Consider the following 15,566-nt stretch of genomic DNA (forward strand, 5'->3'; position numbering starts at 1 on the left):
AAATGTAACCCAAGAAAAAACAACAGAAACAAAACAAAACAAAACAACACAAACAAACAAACAACAACAACAACAAAAAAACACCAAAAAAACACCAACAAAAAAAACCAACCCCAAAAAAACCCCCAAAAACCCACTGCCAGAGTCAGAGCAGTCCCTGTCCCCTGTGTGTCAGGGGGTGGCACAGCCCCATCCCATGGGGGCTCAGCCCTCCTGCAGTGCCAGCTGTGGCTCTGCTGGAGCAGGGATCCTGCACAAGGGGGGAGTTTTCCTCTGCAGCTCCAGGGCTGCTGCAGATGGGCCTGGGCTCCCTCTGGCCATGCAGGGCAGCAGAAGCTGCTCCTCTGGCAATGCACTGGGCAAAGGCTGCTGGGCTGTGCCAGGCTCACATTGGATCCAGGTAGGAATGCTTGGCTCCTGCCCTGGGCAATGCAGCATCTCCCCATGGGATGATGGGATTGGATCAGCCCTGCAGGGACACTCAGTGGCCATGGACAGCAGAGATCTCCTGCAGGGAGGATGGGCTGTGGGAGAGATAAAGAAAACCACCCAATGGGCAGAGGATAACTGCCCCACCTTTAACAGATTCCAATAGAATACACACACATATCTGACAACCCAGAACACTTCCCACCAGTTGTACACCCAGCCTGGGTCTTGCTTGAATTAGTGGTTGCTAAGGATGATGCCAAACACACCAGTTTCCAGTTCACACCAGTTCCACCTGTGTGCAGCTCTGAACCTCTCAGGAAATGCCCCTTTCCCCACAGTGCAGAGGAACTGGGGAAACACCCCCAGGTGCAGACATTGAACCCTGGATGCATTTTAGAGCACCTCAAAGGATGCCCCTCAGGAAGGCTGACCAGGACTCCTGTAAAACACCCACTGCATGTGTGGAGAGAGGTGCAGAGAAGGGTTTGGGGTCAGGAAGAATTCCAGAGAGAGTTTCTCTGTCAGGTGGAAGTGTCTTAAAGGTAAAAGCGAAAGTGTGGTACCAGAGCTGGGTGAGGAGTGAGAGCTGGGGGCCAGGCAGCCCCAGGAAGGCTGATGGAGTTCTGGAGCCTGTTCACAGTTGCAGGGAGCCCCAGCTCCTGCTCTCAGCTGTGAGGAGGCAGAGCAGCCACACCTGGTGCAGGTGCCTGGGACGCCCCTCTCCAAACGCTCGGCCTTTGCCTGCGTGGGGTCCCTCAGCTCTGTGTTTGCCTTGCAGCTCCGGGGTCAGGAGCCTGGAGGAGGTTTGTCTGCAGGTGACAGACCTGCTGCCCGGCCTCAGGAAGCTGAGGAATCTGCTCCCAGAGCACGGCTGCCTGCTGCTGTCCCCAGGGAACTTCTGGCAGAACGACCGCGAGCGCTTCAATGCCGACCCAGATATCATCAAAACCATCCACCAGCATGAGCCAAAGACCTTGCAGACGTCAGCCACTCTCAAAGGTGAGCCAGGGAAGCTGAGAGTTGCCTACAGCTTCATTGTTATTCCATCCTCACTAATTCCAGCACTGGAATTGCTGATGGTGCCAATTTGGGCAGTATTTTTTCATTCACAGCAGCCGAAGCTGCCCGATCTTTGTTGTCTCTCATTTCATATGTGGGGCCCTGATCTGTATTTGTGAGAAGTGAACAAATCACTCAGTCAGGCTTCTTTCTGCAGGTAAAAATAGCAGGGTTTTGTTCCTCTCACTCTACACATGCTCCAGCCTGGCTTTTCCCTCTGTCACACTCCAAGGCTGCCTCATTGTCACAGATAAATCAACATTCATCCTGCTCCATTGTGTGTTCGAATTCCTTGCACACAGCCCCAGCTAAGAATGGATATCATAAAACTCTTTTTATCTCTTAGTTATAAAGAAACCCTGTGACCATGTGTGGGGTTGTTAATGATTATATCCATAATGCCAGAGGAAATGCTGCTTTAAACACAGGTTGGATCCTTTGGTTTTAAAGGAACCTCAGAGATGTGGCAGTGTGTGATGTAGTGTGTTACATGTCTGAAAAGGGGTTTGTTACCCTAAAGGAAGTTTGCTTTAAAGGCTGTTTTTAAGCACCCAGAGTGTTGATTTATTAAAAAAAATATGGATATTGATCTAGTACCGATATCCAACTGTGATGGACAAAGACTCTCTAACAGTTTAAAGTTAGAAAGTGTTTGTTTATTGTGATAACTCCCAAATACACACTGCAATTTACAGGTGATCACAGAGCCCTTTCATCTATACAAGTATTGAATACTCAAAATACAAGTAAATATTCATAACTTTGGTACATCCCATTCCCAATATGGATATTGATCTAGTACCAATATCCAAAAACTCTCTAACAGTTTAAAGTTAGAAAGTGTTTGTTTATTGTGATAACTCCCAAATACACACTGCAATTTACAGGTGATCACAGAGCTCTTTTATCATACAAGTATTGAATACCCAAAATACAAATGCATATTCATGACTTCGGTACATCCCATTCCCTGCTTTGTATGGTAATTAGTTCAAAAGCTATTAAGCATGGTAATTAGTTCAAAGCTATTAAGCATGCACAGTTTGTTCCTTGAAATGGGGAGGAGTCCCAAAATGAGGAAGTAAATGAAGTCTTCCTCGTTCTGACCTTTCTACCTTTTCAAAGCAAATATGACAAATGAACCCTTGGTAGAACTCCCATTCCCCATCTTCAATTGGTTTCAGAACAGAGGAGGCCACAATTGTGTAATGTTCCCAAAAGTTATTTATCAATTTCTATATTCTTCATTATAAACCCAGCTAACCAAACAGTGTGCTGACAATCAATCAGTTATTAGTTAACTACTAACTCTTAACTTCATCAAGGCCTACACATTTATTTTAATTACCTCCAATAAAGCTTATCCCCGACTAAAATCTTAGCTCCTCTAAAATCTCTGAATTCCTTAAAGTTTATGTGTCAGTGTGAGCTCGCTGTGGTTGGAGCCTGCTCCAGGTGTGTCCCATCCGTGGGCTCTCCCCGGAGCATGGGATACCCCACAGGATGAGAGCAGCCATTCCCGCTGGGGCTGCTGGCAGGGGACAGCTGTGCCCCCTGTGCCGTGTGTGAGCTGTGTCCCCGTGTCCCCCTGTCCCTGCAGACCTGCTCTTCGGGCTGCCTGGCAGGTACAGCGGGGTCAGCCTGTCCAACCGGCGCCGCGTGGTGTCCTACACCGTCACCCTGGGGCTGCAGCGCTACGACTCCAGGTGAGGCCTGCTCTGCCACCCAGCTCTGCTGCTTCCCCTCCCTGATGGTTCCTCTGCCCTCCACTTCCTTCTGGCTTAGAGTGTCTCACATCTCTGAAGGTGCTTTTCTGGGAGAAAACTTGCTGTGTTTTACAGAAATAAAATACCCTCAGTTCTCAGTTGCCCTTTGCAAGCAGGGCCTGTAGCATGCAGAGCTGCCAGGGGGAGTTCCTGTGGCATCCAGGGCCCTGTGGCTCTGGTTTGACCCAGTTCCTTGTGCACAGGCTGCTTGGCTTTCCAGTAAGCACTGCTGGAAACACTGTGGCAGTGTTGGCCAAACTGGCATGGATTGAGTGGATGTGAGGATGTCAGGTTTCCCTCTGGCAGAGAAGCTTTGAGGTGAAGGTGAAAGAAAGGAGTCGGTTCTGATGGAGGCTTTGGATCCAGAGCTTTATTCTGGCCCACAGGCCTCTGAATGCAGCACCAGCTCCAACAGAACTCCCTGACCCCATGGTTGCTGCTCCTTTAACCCCAGGGAGAGGGGCAGGGAAGGGGCAGGGAGGCACCAAGCAGGGACAGGAGGGGAGGGACAAAGGGACAAAGGACACCTGGATGGGCCAATGCCCCCCAGGGGTACAGGGCATCCTTTGGATCTGCCAATCCCTTCTGGAATTGCAGGACTGACAGACAGTGCTGGGAGGGGAAGGAGAGGTGACTGACACACCTGGGAGGGAATGATCAGGGCAGGGACCCGGGTTTCTGGGGTAAACCCTGAGATCACAGCACAGCACTGCTGTCCCCAGGTTCCTGAGCAGCCTGCGCTCGCGGCTGAAGCTGCTGCACCCCAGCCCCAACTGCAGCCTGCGGGAGGAGAGCGTGGTGCACGTGCACTTCAAGGAGGAGATCGGCATCGCCGAGCTCATCCCGCTCGTCACCACCTACATCATCCTCTTCGCCTACATCTACTTCTCCACACGTAGGTTTGGGGGCACCTGGGTGTGGGCTCAGGGGGCAGGTGATACCTGTATAACATCACCTGTTTCAGCAGGAGAGGTGGTGGTGGAGTTCTGCCCTGAGCTGTCATGGAGAGGGTTAAAACTCTTTGCCTGATTCCTGCTCGTTTGCCCCTCTCAGCCAGGGTGCTGTTATTCCTTGTGATCCACCTCCCAGCTGGAGGTGTTTCCCCATCCTTGAAGTGTCCAAGGCCTGGATAGACTTCTTTAAAGTCCCTTCCAACCCAAACTATTCCATGATTCTTTGATACCTTCCCAGGTATTTTCTGTCTTGGGCACCCTTAGATGCCACAGCAATGCCTTTTTTCCCAGTTTGTTTCATCCATTATCAGACACGTGTTCTGAGCTGGTGGGTTTAGGCCTCTCTGGCCACATTTCAGTTTGGTTCTGCCCACCTCAGTGCAGTGCTGGAACTGGTGTGAGCTGTGAAGCAGCATTTTCCCCTGTCCCCCCTTGTCCTGTGGGAGCTGCATTTCAGACTTTTTCTGGATCTCTGCCCAGAAAACAGCCACGTTCCCAGTTCCCCAAGCTAGCTGGGCACATCTAGATTGCTGGCATATAAATGACAGAAAACATGGATTCTGCCTTCTCTGAAGCAAGTTTTTCTCAAAATATTACTTCCGTTAAAAATTCACCTTTTGGCTTCTTCATTCTGATCCAAAAAAACCAAAAATGTGTCAAATTTTAAAATTTCTACATTTCAGACACTGCAGTACCTTCATTTCAGACATGAGCACTGCAGTACCTGCATTTCAGACACTGCAGTACCTTCCCTCTGGGCTGGGGTGTCCTGTGACCTGCTGGGGCCGGCCAGGACAAGCGTGCTGTCCCCATTTGTGTGTCCATCTGTCCCCGTCTGTGTGTCCTTGCTGTGTGCTGTCCCTGCTGACCTGGCTGGGCTGTTTTGCAGGCAAGATCGACATGGTGAAGTCCAAGTGGGGCCTGGCTCTGGCAGCAGTGGTGACGGTGCTCAGCTCCCTGCTCATGTCCGTGGGGCTCTGCACCCTGTTTGGCCTCACACCCACGCTCAACGGCGGGTACGTGCCGGCCCTGCCAGGGCACACCTGGGGAACACCTGGGGAATCAATTCAGCGTGCTGGAACCAGCTCCTGTGGGGCTGGACATGCTGCTGGGCACAGTCACTGTCGGAATAGTTACTAATAGAGCTGGACAGAACGTGCCCTGGCTTGTCTGGCCCTTGCTGCTGAGCCCCTCCTCAGCTGTGCCTCTGTTTCCCCAGAGAGATATTCCCATACCTGGTGGTGGTGATTGGCCTGGAGAACGTGCTGGTGCTCACCAAGTCCGTCGTGTCCACGCCCGTGGACCTGGAGGTGAAACTGCGCATTGCCCAAGGTGGGGTCCTGCCCTGGGGCTGGGAGAGGGAAAAGTGGGAGAGCCAGGGGCTGGGAGAGGGAAAAGTGGGAGAGCCAGGGGCTGGGAATGGTCTCACTCAGGTCTGGGAAGGAAACAAGGTGACTTGTACAGCCTTTTGTAGTGAATTCCAGAAACATAATGCTGCTGTTGTGGGCACTGCTTTTTGGGATTGTTGACTGAAACAGGGTAAATAAATACAAAAAATATTGGTAGGGGAGAGCTGGATCTCCTGGTGTGGATACTGAGCATTCCTGCTCAGGAATCAACACAGCAATCCTGTCCTCAGGTCACGGATATCAGAAGTGCAGAACACAGGTCCTACAAAATTCCCCTGAATGTGTGACAAAATTATCTTTTCCATTCTATGAATGCTCTGTGCCTGTGGAAGGATTTGAGTGTGCTCAAACCATGGATAAATGGGATTTGCAGTCTTCAAAGCTGTTTCTAAACATCAGGGAGAAGAGATTCTAGAGCGATGCTGATTTTAGTTTTAAAAATACAAGTGGTTTGGATCCTAGATGGGAAACAGGACTCAGAACTCCAGTGGGCCTTTGCACTCAGGAGTTTTAGCCTGGAAGGGCCTTTTGAAAGGCCTGTTCCCTGTAAATTCCTGGCTTTAAAGAGGGGAAGTGCTGCTCCTTTGGCTGTGTTCATGTCTGGCACAGTGAAGAGGCTCCCCTGACCTGTCTCTGCCCTTCCCCAGGCCTGAGCAATGAGAGCTGGTCCATCATGAAGAACATGGCCACGGAGCTGGGGATCATCCTCATCGGGTACTTCACCCTGGTCCCGGCCATCCAGGTGAGAGGGGCTGCCAGGACAGAGCCTGACCACTGCAGGGAGCCACTGGCAGCAGGCTCACACAGTCAGGGAGTTGGCTGGGCTGGAAAAGCCTTGGACACCATCAAATCCAACTGTTCCCAGCACTGCCAAGGCCACCACTCACCCATGTCCCCCAGTGCCACAGCCACACTGCTGTAAAATCCCTCCAGGCACGGGGACCGCACCCCGGCCCTGGGCAGTTCCAATGCCTAACAGCCCCTTTTGAGGAAGACATTTTCTCTAATTTCTAATTACATCTCCCCTGGCACAACCTGAGGCCCTTTCCTCTCATCCTGTCCCTTGTTCCTGGGAGCAGAGACGGATTGTGGCCAAAAAGAGCAAAGAATGTGAATTAGAATAAATGCCTTGGGTTCTCACACGGACGCCCCCAGCCCTGAGCTCTGAGCCAGCACAAGAGGTGGATCCCAGGGTTGTCAGTGAAGCACTGCTGGCTTCCCCCCTCCTGAGGTGCAGGGGGAGCTCATGCCTGTCTCACCCACAGGAGTTCTGCCTCTTTGCCGTGGTGGGGCTGGTGTCAGACTTCTTCCTGCAGATGTTCTTCTTCACCACCGTGCTGTCCATCGACATCCGCCGCATGGAGGTGGGCAAGGGGCACGGCCTGGGGCAGGAGGGGGGCACAGCCTGGGAGAGGAGGGGGGCACAGCCTGGGAGAGGAGGGGGCACAGCCTGGGGCAGGAGAGGGGCACAGCCTGGGACAGGAGGGGGGGGCACGGCCTGGGAGAGGAGGAGGGGGCACAGCCTGGGGCAGGAGGGGAGCACGGCCTGGGACAGGAGGGGGGCACAGCCGGGGGCAGGAATGGGGAGGCACAGCCTGGGGCAGGAGGGGGGCACAGCCTGGGGCAGGAGGGGGGCACAGCCCCAGCATCCCACCCCTGAAAGGGGGAAAGGACAGAATCATAAACTCACTGAGCTCAGAAAGGCCTTTCAGCACTCCCCAGCACCACCACTGTCCCTGTCCCCAAGTGCCACATCCTCCTGGCTGTTAAATCCCCCCAGGGATGGGGACTCCACCCCTCTTCTGGGCAGCTGGGCCAGGGCTGGGCAGCCCATTCCAGGAAGAAATTATTCCTAAATTTAACCTAAACTTCCCCATGTCAGCTTGAGGCTGTTTCATCCTGAGCTGTTGCAGTCCTGGTTCTGTACTTGCTTGGTTACACACACAGGGATTGGGAACAGAGCACTTGAGGGAAAAGACACTCTTAGGAAGGACATGGAGCTGTGGGAGCAAATCCAGAGGGGGCATTGAGTGGATCAGAGGGATGGAGCAGCTCTGCTGTGAGGAAAGGCTGAGAGAATTGGGATTACACAGCCTGGGGAAGAAAAGCTTAGAGACCTACTTGTGGCCTTCCAGGACCTGAAAGGAGCCACAAGAAAGATTGGGAGAGATGCTGGACAGGTTAAGTGGGAATGTCTTCAAACTGACAGAGAAGGTTTACATTGGACATTAGGAAGAACTTGGTGAGGGAGAGTGGGCAGGCCCTGGCACAGGTGCCCAGAGCAGCTGTGGCTGCCCCTGGATCCCTGGCAGTGCCCAGGGCCAGGCTGGACAGGGCTTGGAGCACCCGGGACAGTGGAAGGTGTCCCTGCCATGGCAGGGGTGGCACTGGATGGGCTTTAGGGTCCCTTCCAACCCAACCATTCTGTGATTCCCTGGGTCTGGAAATGTGCTGGTTGGGGTAAATGGGCTGGGAGGAGACACCAAGGAGTCATCCCCTGACCCTGGGGGACAATCCCTGCCCAGGGGTCTCTCCCAGCTCTCCAGGGTCCCCTTTGCCCTGGAGCAGCCCCTCACCCCTGTCCTTTCTGTGTCTGTTGCAGCTGGCTGACCTGAACAAGCGTTTGCCCCCCGAGTCGTGCCCGGCGAGGCCCCCGTGCCGTGCGCGGCCGCTGCGCCCGGCGGTGCCACACACCCCACACACCATGGCCCCACACAGCATCACCCCACACAGCCCCCACCCCATCACCCCACACCCCATCACCCCACACACCATCACCCTGCAGCCGTCCTCGCTGCGCAACCTGCGCCTGCCCAAGCGCCTGCGCGTCATCTACTTCTTCGCCCGCACCCGCCTGGCTCAGCGCCTCATCATGGTACGTGGGGGCACACACACTGCCAGGGGGCACACAGATGGTTGGGATGGCACCCAGACTGCCAAGGGGGCACACAGAGAGCTGGGCTGGCACCCAGAGAGCCAGGGTGGCAACCAAATCGCCAGAGGGGCACCCAGACCACTGGGCTGGCACCCCTGTCTGCCCCACTGAGCACCCAGACCGCCAGGATGACACCCAGATAGCTGGGATGGCACCCAGAGAGCCAGGGTGGCAGCCAGACCACCAAGATGGACCCACAACAGCCAGGCTGCAGCCCTGGCCACCCCACTGGGCACCCAGCTCTGCCAAGCTGGCAGCCCTGCCCACCCTGCCAGCCACCCACTCCCACCAGGCCTGACAGCTCCATGTCCTGCTTGCCATGGGATCCAGGAGTCCAATCCCCACGTGGTCCCAGAGCAGAGGGTCCTGCAGGAGTGTGGAGCCAAAAACCCAAACTGAGCTTTTCCAGCCCTGCCTGGAGGTGCCAGACTGGCTGGTCCCAGCTGCCAGCACGGAGCCCCTTCCTGCTGTGTGTCTGGGGAGAGAAGGTGGGCTCTGAGCATCATGTGGGTCATGGAAAATAGTGCCCAGGTTCTGGGTGTGCAGGGCAGTGCTCCAAATATCCCCCCTGTGCCACCTCCCTGTCCCCAAGAAACAGTGCTGGGGGCGAGGCTGCAGGAAATGAGGGCTACCTGTGGGTTGGGGTGCCGTGGGTCAGCTCGGGCAGGGGACAGGGAGGTGGCACTGAAGGGCAGGGGGACAGGGAGGTGGCACTGAGGGAGCTGTGTCTCTGCTCAAGCAGGGGACAGGGCGGTGGCACTGAAGGGCAGTGGCACTGAGGGCGCTGTGTCCCTGCACAGGCAGGGGACAATGCAGTGACACTGAGGGCGCTGTGTCTCTCCCTGCACAGGCAGGGGACAGGGCAGTGGCACTGAGGGCGCTGTGTCCCTGCTCAGGCAGGGGACAGGGCAGTGACACTGAGGGCGCTGTGTCCCTGCACAGGCAGGGGACAATGCAGTGACACTGAGGGCGCTGTGTCCCTGCACAGGCAGGGGACAATGCAGTGACACTGAGGGCACTGTCTCTCTCCCTGCTCAGGCAGGGGACAATGCAGTGCCACTGAGGGCGCTGTGTCTCTCCCTGCACAGGCAGGGGACAGGGCAGTGGCACTGAGGGCGCTGTGTCCCTGCTCAGGCAGGGGACAGGGCAGTGACACTGAGGGCGCTGTGGCGTCTCTCCCTGCTCAGGCAGGGGACAGGGCAGTGGCACTGAGGGCGCTGTGTCTCTCCCTGCTCAGGCAGGGGACAATGCAGTGACACTGAGGGCGCTGTGGTGTCTCTCCCTGCTCAGGCAGGGGACAGGGCAGTGCCACTGAGGGCGCTGTCTCTCCCTGCTCAGGCCGGCACAGTGATCTGGATTGGAATCCTGCTGTACACGGATCCTGCCGGGCTCCGCACCTACCTCACGTCCCAGGTCACCGAGCAGAGTCCCCTGGGGGACACAGGCCTGCCTGCCATGCCCGTTCCCGGCGGGGTCCTGCCCGCCGGGGACCCCAAGCTGGACCTGTCCGTGTTCCCCTCGGAGCCCGCGCAGCTGTCGGAGAACCGGACGGAGCAGAAGGCGCGGCTGGAGCCGGAGCAGCAGCCCTGGGGCCCCGAGGGCAGGGGCAACGGGCAGCTGGAGCTGGGGACAGAAGCACAGGTTACCTGGGGAGCAGAGGATGAGGAGATCTGGAGGAAGCTTTCCTTCAGGCACTGGCCTGCCCTCTTCAGCTACTACAACATCACCCTGGCCAAGAGGCAAGTGAAGTGGGCTGGCATGGAGTGCCACTGGCACGGGGATCTGGGAGCTGACCCCAAGGGTTTGCCTTGCTTCTGTCCTTGGTGCTCCCAGCTCACATGACCTGCTTCCATGGGGCTCATTCCAGGTGTGTGTGGGAGGGGCTGCTGAGCAGGGCCCCTGGGGTGGGCAGAGCTCACAAACCCTCCAGGGCTGTTCCTCTGGGAATCAGGGTGGTTCCACTCTGCTCCTGGGTGGTTTATGTGTGTGGTGTCTTCTGTCTTCCTTCATCCTGGAATTGAAGTTTTAAAATTTGTAAAACAAGAAAAGGGGGCTCAGGGGGGCCCTTGGGGCTCTGCACAAGTCCCTGACAGGAGGGGACAGCCAGGGAGGTTGGGCTCTGCTCCCAGGGAACAGGAGGACAGGGAACGGCCTCAGGGGTTTCCAGGGCAGGGTCAGGGTGGATATTGGGAAGAGTCCTTCCCCAAAAGGGTTCTCTGGCCCTGGCACAGCTGCCCAGGGCAGTAGTGGAGTTCCCATCCCTGGAGGGATTTAAAAACCCTGTGGATGTGGGGTTTGGGGACATGGGTTAGTGGTGGCCTTGGCAGTGCTGGGGGAGCAGTCAGACCTGATGGTCTCAGAGGGCTTTTGCAACCTCAGTAATTCCACAATTGTCTGATACAACCATCTGTAAGGGATGGAAATTGTACATGTGAGGAAGAGACAGCTGAGCTGAAGGAGCTTCTTGGTGAGACCTCCCAGCCTGCAGCACACAGGAAACCAGGCTTAAATTCGTGGGATCCACTTGATCTCCTCAGGACTTCATTTCTGTTGGCTCTTTGAAGGGTTAAAACCCGGGGGAATGGCTTTAGAGGAGAATATTTCCGAGGAGATCTGTAGTTCCAAGCACCTGCAGTCACACACTGAAAGCACCCTGACTCCTGCCGTGGCTGCCCGTCCCCTCGTGCCCCTCCTGAGCCTTGTCCCCGTCCCCTCAGGTACATCAGCATCCTGCCGGCCATCCCCGTGACGCTGTACCTGCACCCCCAGGAGGCGCTGGAGATGCGGCACCCGCAGGAGGCCCGGCGCTCCCAGCCCTTCCTGGACACGGCCCCGCGGCCGGAGCGCGGCTCGCAGCCCCGCGGCCACCAGGACGTCACCCTCTACAAGTACAGTGTCTGTCACAGCCTGCCTCGGCCCCAGGGGCAACGGGGCTGCTTCAGGCTGGTCCTTCAGGGCTGGTTCCTCCCTGCTGGGAGAGGAGAAAGCTCCTGAAGCTGCCGTGCCAAAGCTGGGGATGCTCCAGTGCAAAGCAGCAGCTCGGGGTGCTGGGGATGCTCCAGTGCATCCTGGCACTTTTCCATCACTGAGGGCAGGCTGTGCATGGAGGCCCTCAGGGCTCCTGCTGCAGTACGGGTGACCAGGACAGAAGGCCAATTTGGGGGTTTAAATGTGATTTCATCGAAGCCCAGAATGGTCTGGGTTGGAAGGGACCTTAAAACTAATCCAGTCCCACTCTGTGCCAGGGCAGGGACACCTTCCAACATCCCAGGGTGCTCCAAGCCCTGTCCAACCTGGCCTTGGACACTGCCAGGGATCCAGGGGCAGCCACCACCTGGATATAATTTGATAATGATTTATTGGGGGTCAGATCAAACTCTGGTGCAAGGAGCTTCCCTCTCTGTGGAGAGGACGGCTCACAAGCCCTGCCTGAATCTGCACGTGCTGAACACACTCTGTTATCCCATCCCCAGCTGGTGTTTTCTTAGATCTTAGTTGCTCATTACTTTCCTTAGTGAAAAGCCTCAAGATCTTGTGGAAATTGTCATTTTCCCATTAAACCCCCCTTAATTTCCAACAAATCTCTGTAATTTGCTGAAAAGCTTTCTCAGCTGAGAAACTCAGACCAGCACATGAGTAATCCCGGCACAAGACTTCCCAAATCTATGTGTGGCCTAGAAATTGGAGTTTATTTCCTTACCTTCTTGTCTCTGTGTGTCCCCCAGGGTGGCTGCTCTGGGCCTGGCATCGGGCATCCTGCTGGTGCTGCTGCTGTTCTGCCTCTACCGGGTGCTGTGCCCCAAGAACTACGGGCAGAACGGGCCGGGCCGGCGCCGCCGCGGGGACCTGCCCTGTGATGACTACGGCTACTCACCCCCTGAGACAGAGATCGTGCCCCTGGTCCTCAGGGGACACCTCATGGTACGTCCAGCTCAGCAATCAACACCTCAGGAAAGGTTATTGGGGCATGAAATTCCTGCAGCACGCTCTCATCTCCTCCTGGGGCTGGCTGGCTGCAGTTCCCACCATCACCGCCTCTGGCTTCTGTTCCCTGCTTTGCTGGGACAGCTCCACGTTGCTGAGTTCCAGGGGACAGCTGGATGGGGCACTCAGTGCTCTGGATGTGGCACTTGGGGCTCTGGATGTAGCACTGGGTGCTCTGGGCTGGGTGACAAGGGGAGGGTCAGTCACAGGTGTGACTCAGTGCTCTGGGAGGGATTTTCCAACCAGGATGAGTCTGGGATTCTTCCTCTTCTGAGATGAAACAAAGCTCTTGGGCATTCAGACAGACGAGTTTGCAGTGCTGGGCTGTGTCTCCCAGCAAAGCTCTATCTCTGCTCCTGATCCTGCCTTCAAACTGGGATGGATTTTTTAAGGGAAGGCAAGACAGATGGAGTCTGTTGGGTTTGCAGCAGTGCAGTGCACACTGAAGTTTCTGGGCAGAGATCCTGGAATCCCAGAATGGTTTGGGTTGAAAGCGACCTTGAAACTCCTCCAGTGCCACCCCTGCCATGGCAGGGACACCTTCCACAGGCCCCATCCTACCTGGTATTGGACCCTTCCAGGGACATCCATGTCCTCACTATCCCTCAGTTCCTAAACCAGCCAGTTTTGACACGAAGTCCATCATCTGCAGTTCTGCAGGCACACCAGGCTGTGCTCAGGACCCAGAGGCCTTGGTGGTGCCCCCTGAGCTGTGCTTGTCCTTCCCCTCGCAGGACATCGAGTGCCTGGCCAGTGACGGGATGCTGCTGGTGAGCTGCTGCCTGGTGGGGCAGATCCGCGTGTGGGACGCGCAGACGGGCGACTGCCTCACCGTCATCCCCAAGCCCAGGTGCGGCCCTGGCCATGTCCCCGTGTCCCCACGGTGCTCCCAGGAGGCAGCCCGCAGCGAGGGGCTCAGCCTTGTCCCTCCTCGCAGGCTGCGCAGGGACAGCAGCGGCATCTTCGACTACCAGGAGGGCTGGGATCCCAGCCCGGACGGCAAGAACGGCCTGGAGGACTCCTTTGAGAGCAGCCACCAGCTGAAACGGCTGCTGGGGCCCCCCCAGCCCCCCCTGTTCTGTGACCAGCCCGACCTCACCTCCCTGATCGACACCAACTTCCTGGAGCACGCCAAGGCCGAGCCGGAGCCGCGGCTGCGGGCAGTGGGCGCTCGCCGCAAGGACTCGGGCTACGACTTCAGCAGCCTGGTGGGGAAGGTGTACGAGGAGCACGGCGGCTCCGGCTGCAGGAACGGGACCTTCCCGGGGCTCCCGGCCCCGCTCGGCCCCGCCGGGCTCTGCGGGAGCGGCGGCCGTGCCCCGGCCTGCACAGGGGACGAGGGCGGCTGCGGCGGGGACGAGACCTGCGCCGGGTGTGACAAATCCTCACCCCCTCCGTCCTGGGGAGGGGACCTGGAGAGCTCCATCTGGAGCCTGGAACTGCAGGGGAACCTCATCGTGGCTGGCAGGAGCAATGGGAAGCTGGAGGTGAGGAACAGGGACACAGTAATGGGAGGTGGAGATGAGCAGGGACACCGAGGGGAAGGTGGAGATGAGGAACAGGGACACAGCAACAGGGACGTGGAGTGAGGAACAGGCACACAGGAGCAGAGAGGTGGAGATGAGGAGCAGGGACACAGTAACAGGGAGATGGAGATGAGGAGCAGGGACACAGTAACAGGGAGATGGAGATGAGGAGCAGGGACACAGTAACAGGGAGATGGAGATGAAGGGGTACACAGTAACAGAGGCGTAGATGAGTGGGGCACAGTAATGGGAGGGTGGAAATGAGGAGCAGGGACACAGTAACAGGGACGTGGAGTGAGGAATAGGGACACAGGAGCAGAGAGGTGGAGATGGGGAGCAGGGACACAGTAACAGGCAGGTGGAGATGAGTGGGGACACAGTAACAGGAAGGATGGAGATGAGGAGCAGGGATGCAGTAATGAGGAGCAGGGATGCAGCAATGGGAGGTGGAGATGAGGAGCAGGGATGCAATAAAGAGGAGCAGGGATGCAGTAACAGGAGGGTGGAGATAAGAAGCAGGGACACAGTAATGGAGGCAGGAGGTCACACAGCCTGGCAGCACAGCACGGGGAGCTGTGACTGCTCACCCAGCTCAGGGGCCGGGGCAGAGCACACAGAGCTGTTCAGGATCCCAGATCCCCTGTGTCCAGTGCTCCTGTGACCAGTGTCACCACAGTGACCCCTCCTCCCCCAGGTGTGGGATGCCATCGAGGGGACCCTCCGCAGCAGCAATGATGAAGGACAATCCGGCATCACCGCCCTCGTCTTCCTCAACAACAGGTGACTCCTTGTGCAGGTGCTGGGAGATCCCCAGCCCCAACCTCCACGGCAGCTCCCAGCAGCAGAGGCTGGGCTGGGATGTCTCTTCCCTGGAATCAGTGTCATGGAATAATATCCTGAGCTGGAAGGGGCCCTCAGGGATCATGGAGTCCAACCCCTGGCCCTGCCCAAGACACCCCAACAACCCCACCCTGTGCCTGAGAGCTTTGTCCAAGCACTCCTGAGCTCTGGCAGGTTTGGAGCTGTCACCATTCCCAGGGGAGCCTATTTAGTGCCCAACCACCTTTTCTTGCTATCCAACCTCACATCCAGCCCAATCCTCTGAGAATCCACCTTCACCAGCTTTCCTGGCTCCAGGAATGCTCCAGCAGCCACTTCTTCAGCCCTCAGTGTTGTCAGTAGCTGAATGTTCAGGGCTGGGACACCTTTGGGTCACTGCTGTTCAGAGGCACTGCCATTGTCCAGTCCATTCAGAGCTGTGTCCAGTGTCCCAGCCCAGCTCTGTGCAGGCTCCTCCCGGGGGTGGGTGGGCTGTGCTTGGCCCAGGGGTGTCCAGGTTTGGGCTCAGGGAAGGGCCTCTCTCAGCCCCCACATCTGTCCCTCAGGATCGTGGCTGCCCGGCTGAATGGCTCCTTGGATTTCTTCTCTCTGGAGACACACACATCCTTGAACCACCTGCAGTTCCGAGGTGAGCAGTGTTGGAATGTGACTGCAATGCCCTG

General features: G+C 56.8%; 1 protein-coding gene across 4 annotated transcripts in view; it reads left to right on the top strand.

Moving 5' to 3' along the window:
* The window catches only part of SCAP (SREBF chaperone), a 57,776-nt gene that overhangs the window by 37,593 nt on the left and 4,617 nt on the right, over nt 1-15,566 (top strand). For all 4 annotated transcript variants that reach the window (XM_071456386.1, XM_071456388.1, XM_071456387.1 and 1 more), the window contains 15 exons: nt 1,211-1,431; nt 3,092-3,197; nt 3,980-4,152; nt 5,100-5,226; nt 5,430-5,542; nt 6,267-6,361; nt 6,885-6,983; nt 8,222-8,494; nt 9,893-10,293; nt 11,272-11,442; nt 12,280-12,475; nt 13,273-13,388; nt 13,476-14,025; nt 14,759-14,844; nt 15,450-15,532. In XM_071456386.1, coding sequence (XP_071312487.1) covers nt 1,211-1,431; nt 3,092-3,197; nt 3,980-4,152; nt 5,100-5,226; nt 5,430-5,542; nt 6,267-6,361; nt 6,885-6,983; nt 8,222-8,494; nt 9,893-10,293; nt 11,272-11,442; nt 12,280-12,475; nt 13,273-13,388; nt 13,476-14,025; nt 14,759-14,844; nt 15,450-15,532 — 2,810 coding nt within the window. The remainder of the gene's footprint in view (nt 1-1,210; nt 1,432-3,091; nt 3,198-3,979; nt 4,153-5,099; nt 5,227-5,429; nt 5,543-6,266; nt 6,362-6,884; nt 6,984-8,221; nt 8,495-9,892; nt 10,294-11,271; nt 11,443-12,279; nt 12,476-13,272; nt 13,389-13,475; nt 14,026-14,758; nt 14,845-15,449; nt 15,533-15,566) is intronic.

This window comes from Agelaius tricolor, unplaced genomic scaffold (assembly GCF_023055355.1).
Source record: "Agelaius tricolor isolate 1412-34295 unplaced genomic scaffold, bAgeTri1.0.p SCAF_58, whole genome shotgun sequence".
Classification (NCBI taxonomy): Eukaryota; Metazoa; Chordata; class Aves; order Passeriformes; family Icteridae; genus Agelaius; species Agelaius tricolor.